This window comes from Mauremys mutica, chromosome 5 (genome assembly GCF_020497125.1).
Source record: "Mauremys mutica isolate MM-2020 ecotype Southern chromosome 5, ASM2049712v1, whole genome shotgun sequence".
NCBI lineage: Eukaryota > Metazoa > Chordata > Testudines > Geoemydidae > Mauremys > Mauremys mutica.
In genome coordinates this window covers 110,262,723-110,281,395 of record NC_059076.1, presented here as the reverse complement: position 1 = coordinate 110,281,395, position 18,673 = coordinate 110,262,723, and the positions used below count along the sequence as shown (strand labels likewise).

The following is an 18,673-nucleotide window of genomic DNA, read 5'->3' as shown; positions in this document are numbered from 1 at the left end:
AATTACAACAAAGCCCACTTGTAATTTTTCTTCATTAAAGTTGTGGTCAGGCACTGAGTGTCATTTTCTAGCTTTGTCACCTTAAACCTTTTCAAAATATTTGTTTCCTGTGGAAACTTAATTTTGTGTATGCACTCATAGCAACAATGTTCTATGTAATCTTTATGTGTGAATATAGAAATCTAATCAGATTAATGGTCTATGCAAACATATAGATAGTGTATCTCCTTAATTTTCTTTCCTCCAGGTGGCAGAATTATATTTAACTTGAAGTAAAATCCCTCCTTGAACATAAGTTGAACAAGCGTAGGTAACATATTTCAGGTTTAAAAAAGTCTATTACATTTTACAGGATTAAATGTAAAAAGTAAGTTAAAAGAATAGAGTATCCAATTCTAGGATTGTACTGATGAAAGTACCTTCAACCATTCAAAAATAGAAACTTTTCATTTAAGCTGTCTCCCATTTAAAAGGCTTCATAAACTATGGGCATCACGCCAAATCTTACCAAGTCCCCCCCTTTAAAAAAACCTGCTTTTTGGTTTTCTACCATTTAATCTTCTCTTTTATTAAATATATATTTTTTAAAGTTTAACTGTTTGTTCTGCTAAATAGTAATAAAAAGCCACCACATTCTTCATGCATTACTTATCCCAAATTATTCTTTTTCCTTCAAAACATGATTTGGTGAGAATGTTTGACTTATTTTTAAGACCATATGTAGCATCTCAAATGTAATAAATACTGATAATGATACCTCTATGCAATGTAATTTTGCAAGTGTAACTTCTAAATGTTATTTATTATTGTATTTCACACCATTTCCTCTTATACTGATGTTCTCAATTTTGTATCCCAATCTATACTTTCGATTGTTAGAGGTCTGCTCTTATAACTCTGTGGTAGGAACCATCAGAGCAGCACAAGGAAGCAGACAAGCAGAGTCCCTGTTGCTTTACCTGTCAGAAACAAAATGTACTGTTTCACCTTGGGTGATATTTTGGGAGACATAGATTTAGGAAGAATAGCAACTGTTTACTAAGTTAGAGAGAAGGGGTCTTCTGGGAACAAGCAGTCACAAAAAGATAACCTACTATGAGGAAGGCACTTCCCTCAATTCACTATTTCATTCCTGCCACTGTATTTCAGAATTGGTGTAATCATTTTACTGAGCTCAATACATGGGAGACATTCAAATCAAAATATTTGTAGGAATGTCTTTAACAAATACTGTACTTTGACTTGTGTAGTAACTAAACACCATAATCTTTTTTCTTATATTCATATATTCATTCACTTTTCCAGGAAGTATGATCATGAATACCAGATGAATAGGCATTTTACACCAATCTTCATTCAGTGGCTCTAAACCAGGGTGTAGAAACTGACAAAAACCTCATATCCATGGACACTAAAACTAACCTGACAAGTTCTATTGTTGCCTAGAAGTATTTCCTATTATTTTCTCTCCTGCCTACTATTCTTCATTTGAGGCTGTCATTGTTAGACCTAGAATCTAAAGTTCACAAAAGCAGACTGGCAATTATTACTTCATTAGAATAGATTTATATATCTCAGTACCATACTGAAACGTTTCATAAGAAAAACCTATTGTGTCTTTAAAATATTCTGCAGTAAAATTTAGTGTTGCCAGTCTACCATTTTCAGCCAGACCTTATACCAACATCTAAACCAATACAAACAACACGTTAAAATTGTTCTGAAGTTCGTTAGTGTGAGAATACCCCCACTCCCACGGTATTTTATTATACTAAAAGCAAAACATTTACTTCTCTATTTTTCCTGAACATTTTTTTATTTCTGATTAAATTAAAATACCATACCATCAAGACTGCATAGTTACTGAGGGAGTAGCACTGAATGGTGGTAATGTTTTCATCTGAAGAGATAATGTGACATTCATCAGACTTCCATCCTCCCTGTCCATTGAGCAAATCAAAGTCCCATTGTGCCGCAACAGCATCTGCTCCATGAGCAATACGTCGCAGTGTCACGTTAATAGCAATGTGGTGACTGGCAAGGCTTAAACCATCTGTTTGGAAAAAAAAATATGGAATTGATTTTATATAAAAATGTTTAAATGTTTAATTTTCAATACACACTGTAAATATTAATGCTGGATAATATCTGATTCTTAGAAGTGCACTAATTGAAACAACATTAGCACACCTCTTGAATATGATGTCAAGGATCAGGCTTCTAACGCTTTGGTATTTTTCTAAGGGTCATACAAATGTAATAATAATCAAAAACAAACCTATCTTGGTGAGAATAACTGGTGTTACTACAGTACGTCGTTTCCCATCATCTGCCAGATTTGTTGAATTTCCTGTTGCTGGGAAAAGTTTTCCATTGCGAAATGCAATAAGTTGAAGCTTATAGATGGACTCATTTGCTGGTCTAATTTCTCTTTTCTGCTTTTGTGTAAAAAGGGAGGGTGGCAGTTGAATAGAAGCCTCTATAATAGTGTTCTATAAACAAACAGATTTTAAGTAGTATTAATCTCTGAACAAAAAGGGGATTTTTTTAGTCTTATTTAGCAGCTCCTCCAATTCATCACTGTTGGGCTTCCTTCCGCGCAACAGTGTCTGAAGGAAGCAAAGTTTATACAGAGCTCAGGACTGTAATTATTTTTTTGGACAGAGAAGTGCTTCAAATAATCCACCAAAACATGCTTTAACTAAAAATCTTAACACAACTTTAATATGGAATTATTTGTTAATCATTGCCAGAAGCTGGGAATGAGCGACAGGGAATGGATCACTTGAGGATTACCTGTTCTGTTCATTCCCTCTGGGGCACCTGGTGTTGGCCACTGTCAGAAGACAGGATACTGGGCTAGATGGACCTTTGGTCTGACTCAGTATGGCCGTTCTTATGTTCTTAAGATGGCGGGAGATTTTGTACATAGTTTCCTTTCTGGTAGCCAGTAAAGCTCAAATTGCTAATAACAAGTTCCTATAGTTATAGGTGCTGACTTCCTCTCTACACTGGGGGGGTGGGGTAGGGGTGCTCTACCCCCTCCCCCTCCAACCCAGGCCCCGCCCCCACTCCACCCCTTCCCCCAAACCCCTGCCCCTTCCCTATCCAGTTCCGCCCCCTCCTAGCGCCTCCTACAAAGCTGAAACGCGGCTGGTGGGAGGCGCTGGGAGGGAGGGGGAGGAATTGATCAGCGGGGCCACTGGCGGGCAAGGCACTGAGGGGAGGGGTGGGGAGCTTGGCTGCTGTTGCGTGCTAAGCACCCACTAATTTTTTTCTTTGGGTGCTTCAGGGCTATGCCAGTCAGCGCCTTTGCTGAAGGTTTTGGGAGATCTCTTGGGAGCTAGACATAAAAGGCAAGGCCAAATGCAAAACATGCACACAGGCAAATGTAAAGGTAAATGCTGTAATTGTTTCATTTGGAGTGGTATTATCAGTGCTTGAATTACAGGAGGGACTTATGGGGGCTGCGCCCCCTTACTACTTTTAGGAGCTACACCATTTCTGACTTATTCAAAGGCACCGGGGGACATGTTTGGCCCCCTTACTTCTTCCCTGTATGGCCAGCAGCAGGGCCAGGAGCTTCAGAGAGAGCAGCAGCAACACGTGCCAAAAACCTATGGTGGGGAGGCACAGAGAGGGAAGGGTCTGCAAAGTGAGTAGGAATATGCTGGACTGATCAGCAACTCTGGCACCACCACTGCAGGGGCAAGGGGTCCCCTGACGAGAGCAAGCAGGTCCCACTGAGTATGCTTGGCACTTTACTGGTGGATACTAGAATCCAATGCCCACTCTGGAGAAGCCCCTTCAAACCATCAGCAAGAGAGAGGTGCTGTCCAGTGCCCTGGCCAGCTGCTCAGCAGAGATCAGTTCATGCCTGTCATGTATGGTCCTGACCACTCTGCTTCCAGAGATGGGCGGGGCAGGGAGGAGGACTGGGGGAACCTACAAGATGGGAATGAGGACAGCGAATAGAACAGTCACCGCAGGAGGACCTGGGGGATGAGGGGAGCAAAAATCCAGCCTTTTCCCTTCCAGGAGATCTGCACTGGGAGAGGGCTCTGTGGGGTGAGGTAGAGTCAGAGTGGATGCAGGGCAAGATGGTGGGCAAGTGTAGGGAGGCAGGATGGTGTCAGGCGCAGCCGGAGGCAGGACTAGAGCAGGGAAGATGGGGTTGTTTGAGTGTAGAAGACTGAGGGGAGGCAGGGGCAAAAGGCACACCAGTGTAAGTGGTAGTGGGGGTTGAAGAAGTGCTGTGATAGGTACAACACGGGGAGCCTGAGAGGGGGAAGAGGCAGGAGCAGAAGATGGTGGGGCAACAGGCAAAGGAAATCGGGGAGTTTGGGGCAGGGCAGGAGGGGTAGGTGGGAAGAATTAGCGGCAGGGGCAGAAGGCAGGATTTAACTGGTAAGGGAGGAGGAAGCAGTTGGGGTAGAAAAAGAGGCAGGACAGAAGTGGCGGTGGGAGGCTAGAGCAGCGGGGAGAAGACTCAGCTTGGCAGAGCAAAGAGTAGCAGCACAAGAGCCAGCCAGAGGATACTCTGGCACCTCGTTCCATGTTCCCTGAAGGACTGCTTATAGGGGTCCTCCTACTTTTTTCCCCCCATAATTCAAGCACTGGGCATTATCTACAATTTTGTATACAAGTTATTGGTACAGTACATATCTGCAGCGAAGGTCCAAAATATTAAGCAGAAATGGCAAATTGATAAGCTACACTGGCATTTAATCACAAATGTACTGAACATTAAAGAGAGGTCAGGAGGTAATTCAATTTCCATGCTGCTGAAATCCTGTACGTGTCTAATGCCTTGTCTACACTACAGTTCTGTCGGCAAAAGAGACACGAGGTATTGCAAACCCTTCCCAAAGCACCCTGCATCCAGTTGCACAGTGGGATAGCTACTCACAGTGCACTGCTCTCTATGTTGATACAAGAGCTTCCAGTGTAGAAGCACTCTGCCAACACAAAGAACATAGTATGGACATGCAACAGAGGCATAACTTTTATCGACAGAACTCTGTAGTGTAGATATAGCCTGAGAGTATGGTGGTGGTGGTACTTTTTTTTTTAATGTAGACACTAGTCTGTTAAGAATTGTTTTAAGTAATTAAGCCAAAAGCAACACAAAACCAACCTCCTTATTCCTCTCATAGCTTCTCTGCCCTTGTTCTTAAATAATTGTTCTGTATTACAATGCAGTAAGAATATTTTAACATTGGAAACAATTTACGCTTGCTTTCCAACCAATTAATCTCTACGTCTTACAAGTCACTATAGAAACAATGAGTGTCAGACCTTTAGTGCCAAACTTGACAGTGTATTTGAAACATTGCACTTAAAGCTTAATTGCTTATCTAGGTTTCCATCTGGATCTCTTCTCCCATAGTCAGAAAGTCCTGTACGGTCTGTTGCAGCCACTTTCTGAAATACAGTGCATGTCATCCCCGTGAAGCCAGTTGCCTTTATTACATAAGCCTCCAGAGCAATATTTGGAGAGTACTGTGACAAGAAAAATCATATAAACATTAAATAACTTTATACCACATAAAAACAATCTTCATAGGATTCTGCACATTAATTTTATACAAAGACCAGAACAGCATTCTGTATAACTATCAGGTTAATTTGGTCAGAATAATTTTTTTTTCCTTTTAGGAATCCCAAATATTCTAGACCTCAAAGCATAAATCAGACAATGTCAAAATCTATTAAGTATGAAAAAAAATTCACATTTCAAAATAAACCAGAAATGTTTACTTTAAATTAATGGAACTTTATGCTTACTGTTGAGTAAACTTGAGCCCCATTTGCTAGTCGATACATAGCAATTCTCTGTAAACACTTAACAATTCTAGTGCAAGCTTTGGCTTCTCTCTGTGACATCCATAAAACACGTTCATCAGCTAGCATGATGTTACTTGCAATGTCCACCATCACATCACCGAGCTAGTATGGGACAGAAATAAGAAAACACCAAACAAGAAATCTGTCAGCTTTGGTAATTCATCTTTTGGCACATCAATAAGCAGCATAAGATCCTTTTCAAGACAGAATTATTGGAAACCCAATACTACTGTCAGCATCTTTAAAAAAACAAAACAAAACCAAAACACAACAAAAAAAACCACAGTTGTTACCACCATCAACCATTATTTGTCAGGTATGAGTTACTGGAGTGGCTTTTAAGAGTCAGATATTTACCTTGCTGTAGCATTATTTTTAAGACAATATATTTTGTTTTCCCCTTCTGTCAGATAAATGCAATACTATACTCCAAAGGCAAAACAGCATGAGACATTTAAGAGGGCCACCATCAACTTCAACTTTAATATATTCAATAATTAAAAGTAGTTTTCGATGGTATTCCTAATACCCAGATACTGTCAATTCTGGTAGTTTAAGTTTTTCTTTCTTCCCCTCTTTTGCCACAACCTCTCTCCCTCCTCTTCCCCCTGGCCCTGGAAATTTACTAATTTAGACCCCAACCCTGCAAACATATATGCACATTCTTAACTCTGAGCACTGCCAACAGCTCTGTGAAGTAAAGGACACTAAGATTTTACAGGATCAGTGCCTCATACAGAGGAAACAGCAGCAGAGACTATACACGAATGCTGTCAGATGAACAAAACAAAAAAAAACTGACCTCTTTCAGTTACAGTAATCTGGGGTGTTACTTTTTAACAATAGCAGGTAAGAAGACAGCAGTGAGATTTCTAAGCTTTTCAAACAAGAAAGTCCATACCTGGAAGTGAAGATTTGCCACATCTTTTCCACTGCTCTGCTAGGGACTGATGCTGCAAGGTGCTGAGCACCCTCAACTGTCAGTGAAGTCAACAGAGAGAGGGCGGCACTCAATACTTTGCAGGATCAGGCCCTTATTTAATAAATATTTCTGAAATCAATCAAAACTAAGCCAAATGGATAAAATGCTTATTAATTTCATTATAAAACATAACACTTCTTTAAGTCTGTTGGTTAAACTGATAATTTATTGTAAAAGTCAACCAGAAATTCCTAAAATTATAGGAATCAAACTTCATTGATTCTCTCTGCATAAATCAGGGGTTCTCAGACTTTTGTACTGGTGACCCCTTTCACACAACAAGCCTCTCAGTGCGACCCCCACCCCATACATTACAAACACTTTTTAATATATTTAACACCATTATAAATGCTGGAAGTAAAGCGGGGTTTGGGGTGGAGGCTGACAGCTCGCGACCCCCCATGTAATAACCTCATGACCCCCTGAGGGGTCCCGACCCCCCGTTTGAAAACCGCTGGCATAAATCATGAAATTATAAAGTCACACTTGCACACTTTCATCAATATCAAGAATTTTCTTAAAATGTTTCTAAGTCTTGATGACATTTTTTTTTTAATTTTCTAATGTGGAATAGTCAATACAGACTCCCTCCCTCCCCACCCCCGAAAGTTTGTTTTTTCTAGTGGACACCTGACACTGAGGAGGCTATTAAGGTTACAATTCATGTATTCTACATCTTTCAGACTATTCAAACTGCACAATGAAGAGCCATTTGAAAACGTATTTCATATATTTTCAGCTCTACGTTTTAATTAATTCCAGGTAAGCAATGTGTAGTGATTAATTTAAAACTTTATTTTTATTTAGACTAAAGGAAGATTATTAAAGCCAATATGTATTGGCTATTCATGCTAGAGAATGGGCTAACACTTGCAACTTTCCAACATATCAACAAATCAAACAGGTTTCACTAAATATGGTTTAAAAAAACAAAAAGAACAATACATCATCTAACAGAGGAACTGAGGAACTTCAGCTACTATTAAAAACACTACCTATGAATTTAACGTTGACGGTTTTATCGCTTTTATTGCCTTCAAGTAGTGGCAGAGTGACATCAGATTGACAAATCATTGCTGAGAAAACAATACCCTTATAATATAATTAATGCAGCAATCCATATTTTAGGTGAGGTACTAAAAACAGTTATTTAATAAAATTACTTTAATTATTTCACAAACATATAGAAAAATTAAATTTAGGACAAATTAACTGAGCTATGTATTTAAAAGGGAACTGCAATGTGAAAATCCTCCAAAAAGAGTTTTACTGTGAATTTTTAGACTATATTATTTGTTCGGTATGTGCATGGGTTGGGGGTGTTTTTTGGCCAAGTTCCAAATTATTGCACTGTGAGCTCCAACTTTCCAAAATGCACTGAATAGTGAGATCAAGACCACTGTTCAGCAGTGAAACAGAGTTTCTACCTACTCCCTCTCAACAATAAGCACTCTAAGATATTACACCTCTACCTCGATATAATGCTGTCCTCAGGAGCCAAAAAAATCTTACCGTGTTATAGATGAAAACGTGTTATATTGAACTTGCTTTGATCCACCGAAGTGCACAGCCTCGTCCCCCCTTCCCTCCCCGGAACCACTGCTTTACCACGTTATAGCCAAATTCGTGTTATATTGGGTGGCGTTATATCGAGGTAGCAGTGTATTTTAATGTCTTATATCCCATAAGATATAAGATGACTGAAAAACCTTAGAGATACAGGTCAATATTGAATAAAGCCAGGCTATCATGGGGGGAAAAGATAAGTCTTGTTTTATTCATTACTGAGAGGATCTCGGAGGTTTTCATTATTCATCTTTTTATATAAAATCATTCTAATGAAAACCTGGGTGACCCACTCTCTACTAAATAAAACCAGACTTACTGTACCTATCTCCCTGCTCCAGTGCTGACCAGAGACATTACAAGTCCAGTGAATGCTGGAGGATCTCAGCATGAGTACAAAGTCTTTGACCGTGGGTCAGCAACTTCAGGAACCTACTAAACAAAGGAAAAAATGGAACAGAATCTGAAATTTGAGCTCCTCAAAGGTTTAGAAGGTTTTATTATTTAAAACAGGTATTTTTAATAAGGCAAATATTTCATCCGCTTATCTTGAAAATGGTATCAAACGTTAAAGGTACCTCTTTGTACTTTTCAGCAAATCTTCCAAATTTTTCTATCATTTCAGCCACAAAAATAACATCCATCTTATCAGAAAAATTTGCTGCTTCAACAGTGTAAGCCAAAAGCTGTCTTGCTGTTGCAACTGCATTAGTAAGGTTGAGTGGCATCTATATAAAGAACAAATATGAGCACTGAAAAAGGAAAATTTAAATCTAAATACAATTTAGGAGAATGCCTGTTTCAAATTTGAGACTACTGTAAAACAAAAACAAAACCTTAATTTTTTAAATAAAGTACAATTAATACATTTCTCCTCCTTTGCACATTTATTTCCTGTGTATATAGACAAAATTGTTTTCCAAAATTCCTAGAGCATGAAAAATATGTTTCATAGCTAGGTAAGTTAAGAGAAAGTTACACACACCACAGCCACAATATCTATTGACATATTTAAAATAATAGAAAATGTACTTGAAATTAATGAGAGGCTCTCCCTAAAATATAAGAAAAAGTTCAAGGTCGGACTCCTGCAACAAGAACCAGGCAGACAGACTCCTGCATCCTCCCAGAGTCCTATGGACTTCCTGCGGCACTGCACAGGGTCTCACCTGCATGGTTCTCTTTGCAGCATCAGTGCCTGCACCAGTAGATTTGGAAGCATGGTTTTAGAAAACAATGATAGATATCCCTAGTGTACATTAGTTCAGCAGCCATAATGCATCATTAAAAAAAATCAAGTTCCAGAGTTCAAATACTGCATATAATCTCTCTGGGCTTTTCTTTTTTTAAAACTAATGAATTCATTTTTCATTAAAAGGTCACATTGTATATCCATCTGCCTGGATTATGCAATATTTCCATAATTTTTTCTTAAGGTAATGAAGAATTCCCTTTAACACAAAATTAATTGTAGCATTTTATTTAGTAAGGGTTTCCTTCCATTTTAGAGCCAGACCAATATTTGATTTAAACTACCAGGTGTTTAAAAGATAATATCTGTAAATAAAGACAAACAGTCCAGCAAAACAAATCTTTGGGCCTGGATTTACCATGTCAGAGGGCCTCCCAACCAACAGATTTCTGTGGGTTGCATTGGGAAGGGCCAAACCTGAGTCCCTGCAATGCCACTCAGGTTTGGTTGGTCTGTCCCTCTGTCATGATGCCAGGGGATAAGGGAGGAACGATGATGGGGCCAAAGTTGAGTGAGTGGTTTTGCAACTTGGCATTTTGGGTGGCCAAAATCAGGAGGAGCTGCCCTACCACAGGGGTGGGAGTGGAGTGAAGATGCTGGTGAGCGGCCAGGATGTTGGGAGGCACTCAGGGCTGTGGTGAGTGGGATGTACGTCAGAGCTCCTGGAATGTGTATGGAGACTCTCAGTGTAAGTGGGAGCTGGTGGAGGATTGCTAGGATAAATGTGGGGTGAGAGGCATTTGTTTCTGTGTCTAGAACATCTGGAGAGAGGGTGCTTTGCTAAATGGCCCCTGTTATAAGAACGGCCGTACTGGGTCAGACCCTGTTCACGCTGTGCAGGGCGGGCAGCAGTTGCAGAAGAATTAGACTAGGGTCACAGTGACGCTCAGGTGTGCCCTGTTCTCCCCTCTGTCATGGTGGGGCAGCTGGGCCAAATTTGAGTGAAGTTGTGGGGGAGGCCCAATTTCCATAGTGCACAGGACCCAAAAACTATTTAATCTAGCACTGAAAATCTTCTCTAGATTTCACTTGGGTTTTAATTATTAAACTTAATTATCTTGGGAGATCGAAATGTTTTCTGTGCAAAAAATGACTAACAAGTTTTCCTGACCTACCTAAAATTGTGTTACACAGGAAATGATGATAATATTTAGATTACTTCTTCTAAAGGAATAATTAAATCACAGAGCTCAATATTAAGATAACATTTTTGAACATTGCTTACAATTTTGACAGAGCAGAGAAATAATTATACATTTAAACATGGAAAAATCAGACCAGTAATCCTGCTTCTCTTAAGATATCCCTGACAGGATTTTCACTCTGGGTTTCAGTTTCCTAATGTGAGACTTGCAGAACTCTCCCTAACCATGAAAAAAATATTGCCCACCAAAGAGCAGTAGTAGTAGTGTAGAATATAAGCCAGGCTCCCTAATCACAGATAACACAAAGAGTAAGAGAAAGGAGTATTATCACCCCCATGTTACAGATGGGGAATGAAGGCACACAGCTATTAAGTGATTTTTTCCCAAAAAGTTACACACACAGTCTGAGGTAGAGCAAGGACTTGAACCCAGATATCCTGAATTCCAGATGGTGTTTTGGTGCTAGTTTTCTAATACCATGTCATATTGGCAACACCATTGAACCATAGTTACTGATTCTGAATGTGTATCACATAGTAATATTTGTAGAAGATTAAGGCTCTCTCTCCTTGCTGTTTGCTTTTAATGGTTAATGGAAATTTATTCAGAATTTTAAGGAAAGTGTTTCATTTATAAACGTCCACATAAGAGACCATGCTGACTAAAACTCCCAGGTAAATTCAATAATTTATTTGGATGAGGTTTCAATTATGAGTGATTCTGGGTTTGAAAAACATGCAAAGAAATTGCACCAGGAATTTGGAACCTTGTAGGTTTATTTACTTGTTAAAAGTAAATGCACGCTTAGACTTGAGAAGATCCAGTGTTGTGTGTGTAATTCTTTTATCCAGCATTAATTTGCAAGTTGTTTAAAAATTAAAGTTTCCTTCTATGTTTTTAGGATGGCTTTTTCTTCTTTTCTTTTTCACTTTTTGTTCATTTTCTTTAATGGAATATTTCTGGGACAAAGAATAAACAGGATTAAGTGAAAAGTAAGATTTAAGGCTGACCACATCCTGGATCATTTTCATATTACTTAAAATTTAATTTCCAGTGAAAGGACTACAGAAACTTGTAGTCTGTACTTATGTCAGATTTCCTGTTTTTCCATCTGTAAATGTTCATAATTCACAAAATGGAGTATTAATCCATTTCAATTTTCTGTGCAGTGATATTTTGACATTTTAATATTTCTTTTCAAGTATTAGGTATAAGCTGTTACAACATTCTTACAAGACATTGGTGAATGAGTGAGAGTGGGCATAAAGAGAACCATATTAGGCCCTGATTAGAGGCTGCAAATTCCTGATTGCTGCTGCTACTCAACACTGTTTTTCAAACCCAGAGCCCCAGTTTTTGGGTGAATGATTGTCATTTAACTAACATGAGTGACACTTCATGAACGTTTATGGTTCATCATTCAGAGTGCCTACAATTGCATTTACAATGGTGTTAGTTAACTCAAAGTAATTGTCAAATCAAATCAAATAGCAAAGAACAAAACACTACAATCTAGACAGGGCCTGAAAGTATCTCAAAACACAAAAAACTTTAGAGTAAAAAAATGTATGGTATATTTTTGATTATGATTAATATCTCTATTTTTAAAGTGTATCTGCATTTGTAAATAAATATTAATGATTTACAGAATCAATAAACTGTCTACAGCAAAGTGATGTTCCAAGAGTCTGTGTGATTAAATTGGAGACAAGAGCAGCTCAGAATTCAATAAGTCTAACCCAGTGCCATACTAGATTAGACAGCTAGAGTAACCTTTTACATTTTGGGGAGGGTGTTTGAGGTTGAGATGTGGTGGACTAGGCCCAGAGGCCTCAGGTTCCTTCAACACTCTGCCCAGGAAAGGAGCAGTAGAGAGGTCCTCCAAGTGTGTTAGAGTTGCTGCAGGGGAGGCAGCCAATGAGAGAGGCTGCAGCCAATCAGGACTCAGCAGGCCCATATAAAAGGAACTGCAGGGCCACAGTGAGTTCAGTCTGCTGGCAGGGACTGGGGGAGCAAGAGGTGCTCCTTGGCTGGCTGCAGGGGCTGAAAGGAATGGACAGGTCAGTTGCTGGCAGGGACTGGGGGAGCCCAAGAATAGCTCTTGGCTGGCTGTTGGAACTAAACAAGTAGTTATCTGCAGGGACCAGGGGAGCGAGGAAGGAGCTTCTGGCTTGCTGCTGGGACTCAACTAAGATGGGCTATGGGCCAGGGAAACATAGAGCAGCAATTAGTAAAGGGACACAGAGCAGTGGGTGGGACCAGTTCCCCCCGCCACTAGCCACTGGGAGGAAGTAGCTATGCCTTAAGGAAGAGAATTAGAACTGTGGCACCCCAGAGAAGTGGGCTGCACTGACTGACTCAGTGGGGAGCTGTGGTCAGCGAACTGCGGGCTCAGCAGGGTCACTGAGGACTCTAGGAGAGGTAATGAGTCCCCAGGAAGATGCCCTCGGGGACTCAAGTCTGGAGTAGAAGCCTTGCAACCTAGCCAGACCAAACCAGGGTACCATAATAGGCACTGTTGGACTGGGTAAAGACTGAGCCCAGGGAGGGCTGCAGGACACTGGAGACATTTTGGATTGTGTACCCCAGAAGGAGTTTGTTTAATTTTGCATATGGACTGTGCATGACTCAGACAGAGGGAGTGCAGCGGCTGACAGGGCAACTAGTGGAGGAAATTGAGAAAAAACTGCAGCATGCGCTCACACTCGATAATCAGGGGCACTCACGAGAGGTGAGTGCACCCCATTACGGAGGTTGTCAGAATTCTCCAATTCACTAAAAAAATCTGATGGCCTCTAAAGGAAAGCTAAACCAAATTTTTGTGTAATCCTGCAGGTTCCAATGTTAGGCTCTGAGCTGTGAAATGCTAATAAAGAGAAATGATCAGATAACAAATGGTGCATACATTGATCCAGTGAATACTAGATACTTTGTAACTAAGGCTAACATATTGTAACTTCGTCATACATATTTTTAGTAGAAGTCGCGGGGGGGGGTGGGAAAATGGGATAGCTCAGTGGTTTGAGCATTGGCCTGCTAAGCCCAGGATTGTGCGTTCAATCCTTGAGGGGGCCATTTAGGGAACTGGGGTAAAAATCTGCCTGGGGATTGGTCCTGCTTTGAGCAGAGGGTTGGACTAGATGACCTCCTGAGGTCCCTTCCAACCCTGATACTCTATGATTCTATGACAAGTCACGGGCAATAAAGAAAAATTCACGGAAGCCCCTGACCTATCTGGACTTTTACTAAAAATACGCATGACAAAATGGGGAGCTGCAGGCTTCCCATCTCACCCAGGGGTGGCAGGCTCAGAACTGCAGGTTCCCCCCCATCACCGGCGACTCTAATCTTGGGGCAACCCCGCTGGACTCGGCAGCTCTTGCTCCGGGGCACCCCTGAGCTCTGAGGCTGGGAGGTGTGCAGCTCAAGACACGGATTCTATGACTTCTGTGATAAAGTTGTAGCCCTGTTGCAGTTGGGAGGCAGATTTCTGTAAATCTTATTTTTGTTGAAGATCTTGATTGAAGTTATTTTAAAACTGTTTCACAAAAGACAGAGAAGTGAAAATTACCTGATTAAACATATACAGGACTCGAGTAACATCATTTGCATATTGGCACCGAGAATAGTCCTCTTCTGCCCAGAATCCTCCTCTGTCGCATCTGCGCCAAGCTCTTCTCTCATCCTGAGAGTTGCCAGGATATATCCCACTGCCAGCAGAGTAACGAGTACACAGTAGGTATGCAGTAATGCCTGCCAATGTTCTAGGCCACCTATAGAGTTGAAGGCAAAAGATTAAACAAATTTACATGACAAGTGTAAAAAATTGAGTAAATAAAAGAATTAAGCACTTTGGCACCAAATAAAAGACACTTCAGAACGAAATATCTGCAAACTATTTAAAAGGCCACATTGGCTAGCCTTCAGTATTTTCAGGCAATTTGTACCTGAATTTATTAACAAAAATGAGTTCTAATGTCAGTATTCTATTGTTTCTATTCTTTCATCAGTCTGCACACTGGAGAGAAAGAAAAGTTATATAAAAACCCATTAGAAAAGACTGCAATTTTGCTCCAAATGGGAATTTACTCAACTTTTGTGGCAAGATTTCCAGATTAAGTGTTCTATAATTGGATGTTACATATACTATGAGATGTTCTGCAGCACTTGTCCTGCTCACATGTGTCAGTGTAACTCAGATTTACTCCATCTGTCTGCTGATTCTCAGCTGCAGATATCAACAGGAGACAGTTCAAAGTGAGCAGAAAGCAACTAGAGCAGCATCATATATCTACAACACAATTTTGATATCCTCTTATCGCACCATTTTCTGCTGTCACAGTGAATAGAAATTAATTTTCAGGTGAGAACAACCTCTCATCTACATTGACAAGGAAAAGGAAGAAAAAAGGTTTCTTTGGAAGGAAACAGATGTTCTACACCCATATTTGGTTCGTGGACCATGCACCCCCCAAACAAAATTCTCTATCTCTAACCTTTACTTTCTTTTTAAAAGCATAAAACAAATAGGATAATGCAGAAAAAAATGAAATGGCAACATTTCATTGCACTGATTAGTCACTCAGCATCTCAAAAAAGGAGTTCAAATGATATTCTAAAATACACAGTTAAACAGTTAGGCTAATTAGCATATTTCCATCAATATGAACAATGTAAGATTTAAAAACCATGAAAAATATCTGGCACGTCAAATATTTCAAGGCCATCAACCCAACACATAAACTTAATTAAAACATGGTCCCCTTCTTGAGAATGAGCAATTGAAGTTTCTCTTGCTACCTCCACTTTTCTACCTAGTAAGCAAAATAGGATTAAAGCAAGCTTTCCTTGAAAAGAATTAGGAATTAGCAGACTGCTAAACAGGGACTGTTTTGGTTTTCAAACAGTTTGAAACCCAGCCATTTTCCCCTAAAGCAGGTAAAAAAAAAAGTAATATTTTAGACTTGAACTTTTAGTTCGTACATGATTACATAATTAATTACAACTATATCTGGTTTAAGATCATCTCAAAATATGTCTAAATTTGAAAGGTACATTTCTGTGTCTGAAGAAGGAATAGAGTGAACACACTAGAGGGGGATCCACAAAAAGAGGAGGAGGTAGAATTTGAGGATCATTATGGCTGTAGTCTTCATTTTCACAGGTAACACAGAAGAGTGACATTAGCTTCTGTCACACATTGAAGGTCTTCTGTATCATCAAATTCCTACTTCTCTTCAAAGGTCACCTTCCAGGCTTTTCAGTGGTGGGCAAGCAGATTTAAGAGCTGAAAAGCAAGTGTCTACCCTCGCACACTTTGAAGAAGATATAGCAAGTTTAGGTGGAGACCTCTGACTGGAGCAACCCATAAATGGGTGAGGACTTGATAGTTGGTATCACAGGGTCACCGTTGGCTATGGTATCAAAAAAGAACCCCAAAGCGAGTGAGAAGTCCAAAGGGGAAAACTGTATCAGTTGTCAGAGTACATCAAAATAGGAGAGGGAGCTCTTCAATTTCAGTGGCGGTCAGAGGTCTCAACATTATGTGGTAATGAAGTGTTGCATCATTTTATGGTGACATGATGCCGTGTGGGAAAGAGGACAAGACTATATTTGTATATTGTGGCCATTGCTACAGTAGCCGAGACCCAATAGGGACAAGAGAAGAAATTTATCTTAAAGAAATTCATTTCCCCAATAGCAGGCCTGTAACCACCCACACAAATGTGGGCATCCATCAACATTCATGCAATGTGTGGAGCTGTTTAGAGTTGTTTATCATTCCCACCTCCATTTCTATAAATGCCATCATTTAGACTTAATCAGGATGGAAAACACTTTAAAAGCAGTGGTTCTCCAAGTGCGGCGTGAGCCTCCCTAGGGGGCAAGGAGGAACATTCATGGGGGCCTGCAGCAAGGACAGTCCCCATTGGGGGCAGGGAGGAAGTACCACATTTCCAGTCCTGCTCTGCCCCCTGCCCAGCTCCGTCTCCAACCCCACTCTACCCTCATTCCCTCTCTGCCCCCAGACCAGCTCCACCTCTAGCCCCAGCTCTGACCTCATCCCCAGGTTCTGCCCCCAACTCTGCCTTCAGCCCAAGCTCCGCTTCTAAGGAAGCCTTGGGTATGCAGTAAGAGAGAGAGAGAGAGAGAGAGAGTGTGTGTGTGTGTGGGGGGGGTGTTATGGACAGATTCTGCTACTGGTAAGGAGGGCAGAACTGGAAAAGTTGGAGCAACACTGCTTTAAAGGGATTGAGTAATGGGTAAAGGATCTTTCCCAGCACAGTTTTAAAATCCTGGATGTACTTGCCCACATTCTGGAACATATTATGACATTCCAAAAAAGATATTTTATGCAAGAAGTGCATATTACTTCTCCTTTCCTTCTGTAGAGGAGTGGAAGCCAACAAGGAGACAAACATCTTTCTTTAGAGAGGGGAGATTCCCATCTGGGACACCTGTACGTCTTCCACCAGGTGGTCCTAATGAGCAAGAAGGCTGGGAACTCCAGGAGTTCCTTAGCCAAGCACTAAGATCCTCCTTATGCTCTCTATTTCAGAGTCTACTGTCTGGTAAGTCTATATCACACTAGGTAAGGAGAAAGGGGAACTCCTCTAAAACCTTTTAGCAGATCAAACCTTTACGAGGTGTAACCCCAGAACTTAACATTACTGCAGTCCAGCCATTTGTGTGTGTCCAGCCATTGCTAGCTGAAAATAAAATACCACATAACTAGGAATAATCTTAGGCTCAGAAAGGCAAGGTTAAACAACTGCATGTTTGCAGTTCTGGTAATCAGAAATGTGAGGATGGGACAGAGTTAACGGACCATAAGAATGGAAGGAATGTTTGGATAGTCAACCTTGGTTAAGTGCCCCAACAGATTGGCAGAGGCCCTGGAGGTTTTTCGCCTTCCTCTGCAGCGTGGGGCATGGGTCACTTGCTGGAGGATTCTCTGCAGCTTGAGGTCTTCAAACCACAATTTGAAGACTTCAATAACTCAGACATAGGTTAGGGTTTGTTATAGAAGTGGATGGGTAAGATTCTGTGGCCTACATTGTGCAGGAGGTCAGACTAGATGATCATAATGGTCCCTTCTGACCTTAAAGTCTATGAGTCTATATACTTTTATTGTTATGAATAGAAATGCTTGAATGATAAGAGATAATGAATAGTTTGCTGAAACTAGGAAAATTGGTGACCCACCAGGTTACTATGGTGACCCACGAGGAGTCACTATGAGTTGTGTGTTCTGTTAGCTATAAAAGATTAGGCAAAAGGATACACTTTGGAGCTGTCTGAGGAAACTTTTCTTTGGGCAAGGATCTGGCACCTACACTCCCCAGCAGTTGAATGGAAGGAGGGTTCACGGAAGGCTGGTTGCTGATTCCTCAAAGCTATCTCAGACTTTGGGTAAATATAAATGTCGGGAATGCTCTGAACCTATTGTGAAAGCATATATGTATGTGTGTGCTTGAGACTTAATAAAAAAGTAGTTTTAAATAAAAGCACTCTTGTTGTACCAATCATTTATCAGACGGAAGAGCTGTGTCCCCACTGATTTATTCCTGACATTGCCTTGAAAGAAACAGTTAAGTTACCACTGCTTTGTGTTCTGAGAACCTTGGGTAACAGTGTGTGAGAACTGGAATCCTCCCAAGAGGGAGAATAGGATCTCCCAGCCATCTTAGATCTACACTTGCAATTTGAGTTATAAGAGAGCCAACAGACTGAGCTTTTGATTCTCTCTCTGATGAACCAAGGCAGGACATGCAGACCCTCTGATCTGAGCCTCTTTTGTGGAAAATGTGCTACTAGTCATGGAGGGCTCACCTGCTGCAAAGCCAGCAAGTGGAAATGAAAGTTTTATTGCACCTTTAA

At 40.5% G+C, this 18,673-nt stretch overlaps 1 protein-coding gene across 2 annotated transcripts in view; it reads right to left on the bottom strand.

Annotated features, from left to right (window-relative positions):
• The window catches only part of ADGRA3 (adhesion G protein-coupled receptor A3), a 119,874-nt gene that overhangs the window by 32,025 nt on the left and 69,176 nt on the right, over positions 1-18,673 (bottom strand). Inside the window, exons 9-14 of one of the 2 annotated variants that reach the window (XM_045018366.1) lie at positions 14,364-14,565; positions 8,974-9,123; positions 5,788-5,949; positions 5,299-5,502; positions 2,279-2,492; positions 1,845-2,053 (exon numbers count right to left, since the gene is read on the bottom strand). In XM_045018366.1, the coding sequence (XP_044874301.1) occupies positions 1,845-2,053; positions 2,279-2,492; positions 5,299-5,502; positions 5,788-5,949; positions 8,974-9,123; positions 14,364-14,565 (1,141 nt within the window). The remainder of the gene's footprint in view (positions 1-1,844; positions 2,054-2,278; positions 2,493-5,298; positions 5,503-5,787; positions 5,950-8,973; positions 9,124-14,363; positions 14,566-18,673) is intronic. The other variant, XM_045018367.1, reaches the window with a different exon arrangement.